This window comes from Girardinichthys multiradiatus, chromosome X, assembly GCF_021462225.1.
Source record: "Girardinichthys multiradiatus isolate DD_20200921_A chromosome X, DD_fGirMul_XY1, whole genome shotgun sequence".
Classification (NCBI taxonomy): Eukaryota; Metazoa; Chordata; class Actinopteri; order Cyprinodontiformes; family Goodeidae; genus Girardinichthys; species Girardinichthys multiradiatus.
The window spans coordinates 38,242,015-38,255,288 of NC_061817.1; the positions used below are offsets into that span (position 1 = coordinate 38,242,015).

The 13,274-nt window shown below is 41.9% G+C and overlaps 1 protein-coding gene and 1 long non-coding RNA gene across 2 annotated transcripts; one reads left to right on the forward strand and one right to left on the reverse strand.

Annotated features, from left to right (window-relative positions):
• Positions 1-2,986: 2,986 nt before the first annotated feature.
• On the reverse strand, positions 2,987-6,628 carry LOC124862213. The gene is made up of 2 exons (XR_007036888.1): positions 6,477-6,628; positions 2,987-3,634 (listed from the first exon to the last, which is right to left on the reverse strand). It is a non-coding gene; the product is annotated as an uncharacterized LOC124862213 (long non-coding RNA).
• On the forward strand, positions 6,152-11,609 carry LOC124862212 (E3 ubiquitin-protein ligase RNF25-like). Its single transcript, XM_047356034.1, has 10 exons — positions 6,152-6,422; positions 6,637-6,708; positions 7,069-7,165; positions 7,515-7,582; positions 7,656-7,725; positions 7,812-7,883; positions 8,067-8,213; positions 8,296-8,385; positions 8,457-8,594; positions 10,764-11,609. Exons 1-10 carry the CDS (start codon positions 6,406-6,408, stop codon positions 11,373-11,375), a joined length of 1,383 nt encoding a protein of 460 aa, XP_047211990.1. The 5' UTR covers positions 6,152-6,405; the 3' UTR covers positions 11,376-11,609.
• The last annotated feature ends 1,665 nt before the right edge of the window (positions 11,610-13,274 follow it).

The following is a 13,274-nucleotide window of genomic DNA, read 5'->3' on the forward strand; positions in this document are numbered from 1 at the left end:
TCATTCATACATTGTCCTTGTATACAGAAGGTCTACCAGATGTCTCATCTTTTCTCCACATGTCATTAATTTTGGCTTTGGATAATATGTCGAAATGTACTTGGTGCACAAGTTAGCAGCAATAGTTTTCTTCTAATCAAAGGGTTCTGATATTCACATACAGTAATACAGTCAAATATTTAAATCAGTGCTGAATTAACATAATTTAAGATTTGTGATCAGCAGCTGGTTGTTCTCCTTTGCAGCAGACAGAAACTTACTGCATTGACCAACTCAGTAAAGATCTGAGGATACCTGAAGATTTAAACAGCATTGGAAAGTTTTCTGCAGCCATTTATAAAGAGCTGCATGTCATGTTTGCCTGACCCACATGCAGAATCAGTCAGAGGACTCAGAATAAACTGGTTTATCTACTATAACATAACAAATGTGGACAGCTACAAGTAGTTCCAGTGTCACGTTAGGAGCCAGCAAAGCTGAGGTAAGCAATGACTAGGAGAAAACACATGGAGGCTTACCTGAACCACAAAGGCTCCTAAAATCCCTAAAGGTAAGATGAAGTAATTGCAGACAGGTGTACAGTCTGCAGCAGGCCAGCCATGCCCTCCAGCAGAGATCCTCTGTTCTGGGAATGATCTCACACCCACAGACTAGGATCCTCAGGAGGCAGGAACAACGAAGGAACCATCAAGTGTCAGGTCTGGCCTCAAATGGAAGCTGCTGGAACATCAATGTCACTGCTCACAGTGGAACCAGTTCAGCATCATCATGGACAGAAAAGGTGCTGACCAACAAAATAGTTCCAGTCAGAAATCCAAAACTTGGAAGTTGGGCTAAAATTTGTGGTTAGTCCTGCGGACAAATCAAATGTATTCTGTAGAAATGTTTGATGGTCAGAGGAGACAAAGATTGAGCTCTTTGGACATAACAAGCAGAGTGTTAGAAATGTGTCAATGTAAGGCTCTCATAGAACTCTGTGCAGCTGTCAAGCATGGTGGAAGTAGTGTAATGCTGTGGGGCTGTTTCTGTCCCAGCCCAACAGATGGAATCACCAAGGAACAGGACTACATCCAAAACTTCTGCTTAAATCAACTACTTGAAGGTGGAAACTTGGATAATGATTCTGTTGGAACATCAAACTGGTTTTTGAACGGAAAAAGGAGGCTCACATTCAAACCCCGACCAATCCCAAAGCAGTGTCTGTGCCAAGAGGAGTGCTTAAATATCCAGCCTGAAAGATTTCAGAAGCTCATGGATGGCTACAACAAGCATGTGGTCTGCATGCAACTTGCTCAGGGTTAAGTAACTAAATATTAGTGGGGGTCTCTGTACCTAACAGCTCAATTCTTAATTTTCAGAATCATTACCTCTTACAGACCAAATGACTTTTAATTAAGCGAAGAGGTTTGTTCTTCCTTTTTACCATGACTGAATGGACGTAGCAAATATTGTGGTTTAATCTAAGAACCCCTTGTTTTTTTAAGCAGAACACCTCCCCTGGCTGTGTAATCATCATCACTGTGTTTTGCATGTTTAGCTATCTGAAATCAGTAGAAATCAGCCCCTCATATTATCAGGCATGCTTGTGAAGCTCTCTGTCGGCCTGACTGGACAGATGAAGCTGCCTCTCTCTCTCTGAGGTGCCTCTCATGCCAAGCAAAGCACATCTCACAGCCTCTTTATGAACCGGTGACGTAGCGTGATCCTCTAACACCTGGTTCAAGTGGACAGATATTCCAACTTATCTACTGGAGAAAGCAAAAGTCACACACAGAAGGGGGAACATTATAGCTCTTTAAAAACAGCAACAAAATCAATGTTCTACAAACTGTTTTTATGTATTTTATTGAGGTTTTATGTGACAAACCAACAGCGAAGTGCAACAATGTGATGTGAAACACTTTAAACAACTGTAACAAAAAAATCATAAAAAGTCCAGCTCTTATTCAGCTCTTTATTCTGACACTGCTAGCAGTTGTGTGTAACTGCAGCTGTCCTGCTTCTGGCCCTCAGAGGTTCTTTAGAGAACATTAGAAAACAACCAGCACCATGAAGACCACGACAGACAGGTCAGGGAGAACATTCTGGTCCAGTTTAATGTAGGGTTAGATTCTACAACAATATCCCGGGCTTTGAACATCTCACAGATCTGTGTTCAATCTATCATCTAAACACAAAGAGATCAACTGCAGACCTACCAAAACATGGACATCCACCTAAATTAACAGGCTGGGCAATCAGAGCATTAATCAGAGAAGCAGCCAAGAGGCTTATGATAACTCTGAAGGAGCTGCAGAGATCCACAGCTCAGGTGGGGGAATCTTCTGATGTGACAACTGTTAGTCATGCACTGCACACATCTGACATTAATGGAAGAGTGGTGAGAAGAAATCCTTTGTTGATATCCATAAGAAGACCTGCTTGCAGTTTGCCACAAACCATGTAGGAGTCACAGCAAACATGACCCTGAACACCCAATCACTTTAGTGAAATATGGTAGTGGCAGCATCATGCTGTGGGACAGGGATACGGGTCAGAGGTGATAGGAAGATGGATGGAGATATGCCGGATGGTTTAGATCAAAACAGATCCATGTGTTAGAATGGCCTAGTCAAAGGCCAGGCCACAATCCAGCCATGAATCTGTGACCTGGACTTAAAAACGGATGTTCACAGATGATCTTCATCCAATCTGGCAAACCTTGAGCTGTTTTACAAAGAGAAATGGGCAAAGATTTGCGTCTGTAGATGTTCAAATCTGGTAGCAACAAAAGACCTGCAGCTGGACCTTCAGCCAAAGGTGGTTCTACAAAGTTCTGATTAAGGTTCTGATTAAGGTTATCAGATATTTTTCTGTCCAGTTCAGTTTTTGCATTATTTTCACATAAAATCCCAATAATTTTGGTTGTAATGTAACAAAGTCAGAAGTAGACATTCATTTTCAGAACACTGTTGGCCCAAAATGTTGCTTAAGCAAGCGCATGTCACAATGTTGATTTTTTATTGTGAAAATGTTGAAAACCATGTGTCATATTCCGTTTACCTTACAGTTATACTTGTATTGGTCTATTTAAGCCTTCCTGAGGCTGACAGATTAAAAGCAGCTCATATTTTACATATCAAGTGTTTCTGAATCCCATTAACATGTAAATATTAACAGGCGACTGTGCGAACTGAGGCCTCTCAGTAAAACGCCTCGGTGCTCTCAGCATCCATTCGCTGTTGGAGAGGTTTTCAAACAGACAGAGGGAGGCTTGTATTTATGGGATCTGCTCCAGAAATTATCCATGTGGAAAGGCTCCACAGAGGTACCACCAGCAGCTCGGATCATCCCTGCGCTCCATCGCCAGCAGCAAACACCCACACAGCCTCCTGTAGTAGAACATCCTTTCCTCTCCGCTCCACACCACCTACATGTCCCTCTCTCCCTCTTGGCAGCTGCCAGATGTTTGTGGGCAGATCAGAGGCCAGGGGCTGGCACCTCTGCTGGAGCTTCAACAGTCCTATCTTGTCCTGCAGGTGGGACTTTATTCCAATGGCTCTGTGTCTGTGGGGATTCATGCGCTACGCTGCACTGCCATCATGTGGTCAGCAGTAAACACTGCGTCAACAGAAATCATCAGGTTGTTGATTTGCTGTGTCAAAAAAGGCATAAATGTAGAAAATGTGTTAAATTCATCTGTGACTGAAGCACCAAACAGCAGCATGGTTCATAACTGAGTAACCAACAACAAAATAGGCACAGGACACCCAACCCGATGCAAAACATTAGGAGGAAAATTTTAGGACAAAACATGAAAACAATTCAGGTTGTGTGGATCAGATGAGATGTTTCGTTGCGCAACCAAAAGTCAATTAAGCAAAAGCAGGAGCAGAAGATCCAGTTAGAACTTGTCCAGTGCTCCCAGTGAGGCTGAATAATCCCACTTATCAGGACCTGCAAACAACAAGCCAAACAGTCTAAACAGCAGAGGGTCGATTCAGCAACAACACAGAGAAAACAAGCTGCTACTGGAGTTATAATAATTAATAACTCTGCAATAATCCATCCTGAAGCGTGTGTGTTTTTGCACTGTTTTTGGAAATGAATAATTACATTGATACAGTTGAGGTAAGAGGTTGCCTGCAAAGTAAAATGTAGCCCATCTTCATGTGACAGGAATATGCAGGCAGTTCCTGGGGAATGAAGGAACTGATACCATTGACTGTCCTCCACGCTCCCCGGACCTAAATCTGATAGAACACTTCTGGGACATCAGGTTTAGGTCCACCAGGTTGAACCTCAGACTGTCCAGGGGCTCAGTGATGCCGTGGTCAGGATCGGGAAAGAGATATCCCAGGACACCATGCGACATCTCATAGGAGCATGCCCCGACGTTGTCAGGCAGTTTTTCTGCATGTTGTATGCAATATAAAATAATCTAACAAGGAAAGAGTTGAATATATGATGAACAGGTTTCCATTGAAAATATTAACAGCCAGTGACCTCCTGCCCTGAGGGATCAGCTAATAAAAGACTGCAGAATGCTTGTTGCATGTTTGGAAATGTTTGTTGCCCTCTCCCCATTTTCATTTAAGTGTTTTTACACTTTCAATCTAACACTAATAATAAGAAGAAGAAAATGTTTTGCCTGGTGAAATAAAGGCTTAATAATAATAATAAAAAGATTTTATTTGAGAAAACAATTAGAAACCAGGCATAGCTTCAGTAGATTTGCAGCCAATCTTCTCTCTGATGCCTCTCCAGATATCAGAGTATCAGCACTCAGTACAGATCTGTGTTGCAACAAGCTCTGGTTTCTATGGAGCGTCCGCCTACACAGTCAGCAGTGAAGGCAAATGTGCTCATAATGCCAATCTTCACCCACTCGACATCCCAGTCCGCTGTTGTAAGTGCTGCTGCCTCTCTGCAGTACGCTGAATATCTGCACTCCCTGTCCTTCCTGTCTGGAGCTTCTGCAGCCCACTGAACTCATCAGAGCTACAGATCTTATGTAACAAGAAATGTGGATATCAGATTCCAATCAGTCAATCAACCTTTAATAAGTACTTCTCTCCTAGACAGAACCACTAACTGAGCTGCTGGAGCCATTATCTCTGCATCCTCTGTTTGTCTTTAACATAGAAGGTACCCCTGGATCAGTGAATCTGTGGGATTTTTTCCTGTCCTCTCAAAACAATGTCTCTTATCACAGACAGATGCTTATACAAGCCTGGTTCTGGTTCTGCTGTGGGTTATTTCTATTCAAATGGAGTTGTTCCTTCCCACTGTCGCCCGATGCTTGCTTGGTAGGAGGGATAGCTGAAAAGTCAGATCTCAAAGTGATCGGCTGGGCTTCCATAGACAGATATTTAACTTCCAACAGAAGTTTTATGAATTTGATTGTACAATTTGGATCAAATTACATATCGTGTCATTGGATCTGAATGTGGCCGAATGATTGGATTGAATTAATTTGATTAACCTAAATAAAATTCAGGGTAAAATGGATTCTAATTCAGAGCACATGAATTGAACCTCTTTGAACAGATTAAAATAGAAATATTTTTTATTATCCCACAGTGGAGAAATTCAGGTGTATTAGTGATAATGTGAAAGTCAAATGGAAGTATGCAGATTCACGCAAAGGTAACAAAAAATATTGAAAACAAAAACTAAGAACAAGAGACCGTACAGTTAGGGAAAAATAATGCACATACACTGCCTTGAGATTAGATTTAACGTTACACGAATAAACGTCAGTTGAACTCAAGCCAGTTCCAGTAGCTGTATTTACCCACGTATGGGTTGCTTAGTGATTTTTAATCCTTAGACTTTGTTTTCATGGGAGATTTTCGTTTTTAATTAAATATTTAATTCACCTGCACACGAAATACTGTTTTTGTAAAAGAGATTCAGGATTTTGACAGATTTAAAAAAAAAGTAGACTGATGTTTTCAAGTCTTTATTTCTGTTAATTATGATGATTTTCTGTTTACAAAAATTAAAACAAGAAATTTTAGGAGATTACAACAGACCAATAAAAAACATTTTTATTGCAGAGGATTACATATCATTCTGTGTCTATGATATGTATTACTTGTTCTAAAGGGAATATACCGTTTTGCAGAAATAGTGGTATCTTAATTTCCAAAGCCAATTTGCCACTCACAATATGGTGGACGCGCTGACGCATGGTTTGTACGGGACAAGGAGAGAGGGGTCTGGCTGCAGAGGAGCTCCAGCGGAGTCCGCTAGATAACATTTCTGCAGCCAGTTGATCTTGAATAAACCCAACGCAGCGTCTATTCTTCTTTATATATTATTATTACATCATTTTAACTCTTAATTTCCTGTTTTGAAGCCATAATTTTGAAAGTCTCAGGCTACATCCGGCTAATTCCAGCTAACATCAGAAACATAACGATGGCAGCGGAGACCGAGTGAGTTTGTTGTTAACATCTCTGAGTTTCTTTCACAGATTAGAAACGACATACTTAGATCCGGCTTCCCCTCCTCCAGCTCCCAGTTGGCCGCTATTTTCAGAGGAAAATCTGGAAAAATGTCGCAGACTCTAGCTAATGACAAGCTAACAGGCTAGCTGTAGCAATTCTAAAACGGTAAACGACCTGAACGTTTGGCTGTTTGTGTCCACAGGGTTCAGTCTGAGATCGAGGTGCTGCAGTCCATCTACCTGGAGGAGCTGCAGGTGGACAGGAGAGAGGACGGGTGAGGAAGCAACATTCCTGCTGGGATCCTGCCTGGGATTTGGGAATATTTACGAGCAGGAATTAATGGTCTAAAAGGAAACTAGTGTAATTAACAATAGAAATAAAAGGCACAAAATAATATGGAATTGCTGTCTCGGTGACATTTCATGAAACATCCGTAAATAGGAAATTGATTTCAGGAAAATGTGGGAAATCAGGTCAAAGTTCATCTGCAGCAAGAAGAATCCTTCATCAGCTGTAGCTCAGTGACAGCACACAGCTGATCTTAATGGCTTTATTGGCGCAATAAGCTGTTGTTTGCACAGGTTGGTTTAAGCTGAAGCTTCATTTGTTGTTTTCTTGTTTTTTGGTTCTGCAGGGGCTGGGAGGTGAGTCTGGTTCTGTATCCTTCCACAGCTCAGGACCCTGTCTCTCAGTTTGTCCGTCTCACTCTTCGTCTGACCCTCGATCAGCAGGTATGTACACCTCCCACCCTACCCCCTTCCTTCTCTCAGTCCATCTCTTCATCCAGTCTGGCTAAGTTGGAGCTGCTTCAAAGAGGAATGGGCAAAAGTTTTAGTCTGTACATGTGCAAACCTGGTAGAGACATAACCCAAAAGGCTAGAGGCTCATTTTCATTCCACTTGATCGTTATGTTCTACTTTGTGTTGGTTTATCATCCTAAATACCCCCAAATACATTGAAGGTTGTGGTTATAACTTGACTAAATCAACAAAGAAAGTAAAAAGTTTCTATATTCTCAGTTTTTTATCCGTTTTCGTGGTTAAAGACGTTTGACAGCCTTTCCTTCTACTGTTTGATCAGTATCCCTCGTCATCTCCAGTCATCTCCATCCACAACCCACGTGGGCTCTCTGATGATAAACTCAGCAGGTAAAAAGTTTCCTGCATCGCCATCAGGCCAAAGACTCGGATCTTTTAATAATCTGTTCTTCTTTCTGCTTAGCGTCCAGAGATGCCTCCAGGCAGAGGCTCAGTCGTGGCTCGGTTCACCGGTTCTGTATCAGCTCATCGAGGTCAGAACATGAGGCGCCGTAAAAGTACGAATATTGCAGATGTTCTGTCATTTCTGTGATCACTGGTTTTCTTTGCCTCCATGCAGAAAGCTAAAGAAATCCTGACTGAAAGCAATATTCCTCATGGAAACTGTGTCATTTGCCTTTATGGCTTTAAGGTAAGCTGTTTATTTTGGTGTTTATCGATCTCCTGCATTAAATTAAATTAAATTAAATTAAATTAGCTGTTTGGATAGAAGGTTTAGGAGCCATTTTGGTGGATTCAGACTTCTTTCAGTTTGGACTGCAGATATTTGTTTCTGAAATCCTGAAGTGAATTTATTCGTGTTTCTGGTTCTAAGGAGGGAGAGACTTTCACCAAGACGAGTTGCTACCACTACTTCCACTCGCACTGCCTCGGCCGCTACATCAGCCACTCTGAGCGGGAGCTCCGGCAGAGGGAGAAGGAGCTGATGGAGGATAAAACCAGAGATGGAAGCAGCTGTCAGGTCAGTTAACAGCAGCTGGACAGAAAAAAACAAAGATTTTAATCAAACTCTACCTAAATCTGGACTCTGCTTCCTCCAACAGGAGCTGACGGTGGTGTGTCCCGTCTGCAGAGAGCCTCTCACGTATGACGTCAGTCAGCTTTTATCATCTCCTGCACCAGAGCTGCCTGAGGTAATCCCAGCTCTCATGAAGGAGCAGCTCTGGGCAGGCGGGTCAGAACTCTAACCGGTGTTTTCTCTCAGCTTGATCAGGCAGCGATCGGCTCAGACTTTCAGAGGAAGTGGGTGGAGCTCCAGAAGCTTCTGGAGAAGCAGAGGTGCAGCGGTGGGGTCATCAACCCTGAGGAGGAATCCAACCGCTTCCTGATCCACATCCAGGAGGTAGGGATGAAGGCAGTGATGTTCAGCGATAAGGAATATTAACCTGCATTAATCACAATAATAATACATTTTATTTACAAGCACCTCTCATAACCCTCATGGTCACTGTACAAATAAAAAGTAAAAAACAGCAACAATAAAACCAGATTAAAACAGGAACAGGAAGCAGTGTAGAGAAGAAGGATCTGAGGAAGTGAGAGGAGATCAGGTAAGGAAGTGGAGCAATCAGCTGTCTTATCTGTTGAAAAATGCTTGACCCAATCAGGGAGCTTTATGACATACGGTTGAGGTCACATGTTTACATTCACTGTATTAAAGGACCTTTTTTTTTCCTCAACGTCTGAATATCAGGTCAGTTAGGATTATCACTGTTATTTTTATTTGCTTAATATCAAAATAATGTCTATTACTTCCATAAAATTCAGAAGTTTACATACACTAAGCTCACTGTACCTTCAGAGCCCAGATATTGATGAAGATGCTTTGTCTCAAGTTATTTCCCAACATTTGGTGTAATTGGAGGCAAACCTTAGGAAGTATTTTAAGGCAACGACTCGAACAAGTTGCTGCCTCCTGTGACATCATGGGGAAAAAATAGAGGTCAGCCAAGATATCAGGAGGTCCTGATATCTTGAAGATATCTGCTGGAGATGGTCAGAGAGTGTTATTGTCCACAGTGGAACAAGCCTTGGACCAACCGGGGCTCAAAGGCCACTCAGAGAAGAAGAAGACATTACAGTGGTGTACAAAGTTTGTGCACCACGGGCCAAAATTGCCATGTTGAAAGAACTCAGGGGCCATAATTCAGTTTGTCCAATAAAAAATAATTTAATAAAGAATTCTTCTGCTTTTATCTGCCCAGGAATAAATTAAAAAATCTAAATTTTAATCAAATGAAGCAGAAAAGAACATATTATTGTAGATCTGATAAAGGGAGTCAGACGTTTGCTTAATAAAAGAAAGGTGTCCAGTTTCCTGACTTCCTGGTTGGAATATATTTAGTTGGTCTATGAAATGTTTTTAGTAATTTTCACAGCAACCAGAACCTTCTGCAGGAACTTGGCTGTATTCATCCAGGTTTAATGAATGGCTGTGTCCTTTCATTGAACCTGGAGTCCCTCGATGTGTTGTTCCAAATACTTCCAACATCAGAAGATCTACATTTATAATAAAACATTTACATCCTAAAAAGAATTTATAAAAAAATCCATTTGCTTCATCCCAATTTGCTGGAGGGCCAAATTCTTGAGCTGCCGTCGGGGGGCCACACAAAACTATTCCACTAGCCGCAAATGGCCCCTGGACCACACGTTGAACACTGCTGCATTACACCAAAGGCAACAGAAAACGTAAGTCGAAGCTCATTTTTGAAGACATGTCCTGTGGTTCGTTCCATCGTTTGGAGGAAAAATGAGAAGCTTGTAAGGCTGAGAACATGAAGTCTGAAGAAGGTTAAGAAAAATATCAAAATAATCAAATTATTCTGGCTTTTATGCTACTGAAATAATTCTGCTAGTCCCGACTGATTTAATGTCCGACTGCCTTTTTTTTCTGTGCATTTTATCCCCTGGTTTCAACTGCAGGTCAGAGAAAGAACGTTGATTTTATCAAAACTGAGCTTTATTTCTAATTAAATTACAAACAATCAAGGATTATATTAATAGTTAGGCTCTCCAGGTCAGAGGTTGGGGCACCATGTGTGCTTTTTAGGGTTGCAAGGTTTCCTTCAGTTATTTCTAATCATGAGAAGATGGCGCTGTTTTAACTGACTTTTTATTCAGTTTTTTTAACCTATAAACTCGATGATGTGCTTTAAATAAATCGGTGCTCTTTAAAATAGTTTTCTTGATATATTTATGTATTAATTATCTGTGATGTAACGGAAGAGTGTGATGTGAGCACCAACCCCTCTGTCCAAGGCTAATTTCTCCCAAAGGAGACAAATAAACAGACTTTGACACTAATGATTAAACTAAATCAAATGAATCGTGAAAACTAACTGCTACTTCATCGTTGAAGCTTTAGACTGGTTTGAAAGCAAAGCCTCCTGTTCTGTGAACAAGAATCAGAGCAGACGGTTGTGAAATGGATCTCTGAAGGTGTGAAACTGCTGATTCTGGATGAATGTGGTGAGTTAACTCAGGTTCTGATGTTCGTTGTTTCCTGCAGGCTCCTCCTGAGGCTGAAAGTGGAAACCCGGAGGTCGATGCTTCTGCTGGCCCCCCAGTGTTCTCCTCCTCTAATGATTCTGCCATCCGAGCGGAGCACTTTGTTCCTGGACTGTCCCACTTTAGTGACTTTCGGGCCCATAGGTATCGGAACCAGGCGAGGGGACCGAGAAGAGGAGGAAAGCCCAAACCCCATTCAGGGCAGGGTGCCCCCATCACAGAGCAGTTGGAGCAGCTCTCTCTGTCGTCAGACTGCTCTGATCACTCAAAGATGATCAGAGTTCAGGAAGACGGCGGCCGACAGATGCAAAGACACCCAGAGTCCTGTCGGACCAGAACGGGTCAGAAACCACAGAAGCAGGTTGATCCGAATCATCTGTCAGCTTCAGAAACTGACGACCCAAAAGATGGAGCCAACTCTGGTAGCGGCTGGGGTCAGCGAGGGAGAAGAAGGGGCCCCTACCGGCCTGCCCCACATTCTGGGGCCCCTGGACCTCCACAGCAGCACTGGGACAGCCGGACCAGAAGCCGAGGAGGCGCGCCTCGGCGGGGCCATTACGCCAGGGGCCTCCTACAGAAAGTGGTGGAGAGGGGGAGAGAGGAGGTGGTATGACAAAGGGTGACAGGAGGGTGGACGAACACAAGAAGGTGTGCCTCCATCAGATTCAAGCCCTGCAACAGAAAGGACTCTCAACGTAGTCTCTTATGCTCCTGTTTGTTCCCATCATGCCGCTGTCTCAGACGCACTTTCATATTCGCTGAAGTTTTGTCCAGGTGGTTGCTGCTTTGTGATGTGATGCCAAATGAGTTAAAGATCTACACATTAAATTTCCTCTGGATGTCGGTATGTTGTAGTCTCTTTCTGGGGTCCAGTTTGGTCCATTTAAAAATTAAGATTTTATAATTTACTGCAGATTATCAGAATCTGGTCCAATGAAAGAAAAACACAAAGAAAAACAACGGTTGACTAAATAACAGAGGCTCATACTTCCAAAATAATACGATCAAATTCATTTTCTGTCACCTTTACTCTCCTTTTAAATTGTATTATTGGTGTACCTTAGGAAATATGCTTATTTAACAGTTAAAAATGAAAAAGGTCTTAAGCTAATAATTTATATAGTACTTTTCAAGAGAATCATGATGTCAGTGCAAAGACCAGCGGAGAGGCTGCATTGGATCGTAGATCTACTAATTCAGGCTACGTTGTGACCCTAGAATCAAGTCCTTCCTCACTAGGGCTGCACAACTTATCGCAGTTATGTGGTCATCACATATATTCAAAGTGTTATGAACATGTATGTAATATTCAGCCACGGCAGCAGATTCTCACAGTGGGACATTACCCAAACATCTAAAGGTCACATAGTGATGGAAGCACAGATGAGAAAGAGAGGAAAGAAGGAAATAGGCAGATATCTCAGCTGATGCCATCATATTGAGCCGCCCTATCCCTTAATACCATCACCATCACCTCTGGCTCGGAGCAGAACGCCCAGAAACAGATTCAGTGTTATGTTTTTCAGGCAGTATTTCCACAGCGCAGTGACTGAACTTCCTCCCTTGACGTTTTTTCACCCTTTGAGACAAATCTTTGATTATCTGTTAGGCATCACTAACATTCACTTTAGGTTTGAGACACAAGCCGCAGTGATTTATCAGATGTGTTACATTTAGTGAGAGACATCTATGGTAAAGAGGAATGTAGACTTGATTAACGTGATGAAGACTAATAAAAGTCGAAACATCAGTGATGCACATTGAGAAAATCATAAAATGAAGATAAGATCCAAGAATCATTTGACTGGAGTAAGAAAATGAAAAAGTCTGACTGAGGTGACTGTTTAAAATTCTCAGAACTTTAAAGGATGTAGCATTTTTCTTAGCTTAAAATTCAAGATTAAACAAAACCTTAATGTAAGGCAGAGAGAAAACCAGGAGGATCCCACAATCAGCCTCTGGTGTCCAAACCACTCTAAGTGGTTTAGTTTCATAGACACTTTCATTTCAGACACATGCTATAAAATATATGAATGTTGCAGGTCTTAAGGCAGACTGATATTGAGATGGACTTCAGCCCAGAGAAGTGTAGTTGAGAAGTGTTGGAAGGCCAGATTAAAAATGTTCATTTCAAAGGATTAATTGGAATGTGACTTTTGTGAAGTGTCTTGAGACGACATGTGAATTGGCGCTATATAAATAAAGTGAATCGAATTGAATTCAAATGGCTGAATTACCTCTTTAAAGCCCTGCTAATAAACTATTCGTTGGATTGAGATAACACCTAAGACATGTAGGAGATACGTGCCTGAAGACTGCTACTGGCCTAAACAAAACCCAACATCAGGAGTAAGTTTTATGTGGGTCTGAAAGCCTTAGGGTCGTTGAAAGCCATTGAAAGGACATGGTCCCCCCAACCAGAGATGGTATTCTGGACCAAAAGCCAGAATATTTGACCTTCTGTTGGTCAGTCGTGAATAAGAATCATGTAGACTTACGTGTCTGTGCTCTG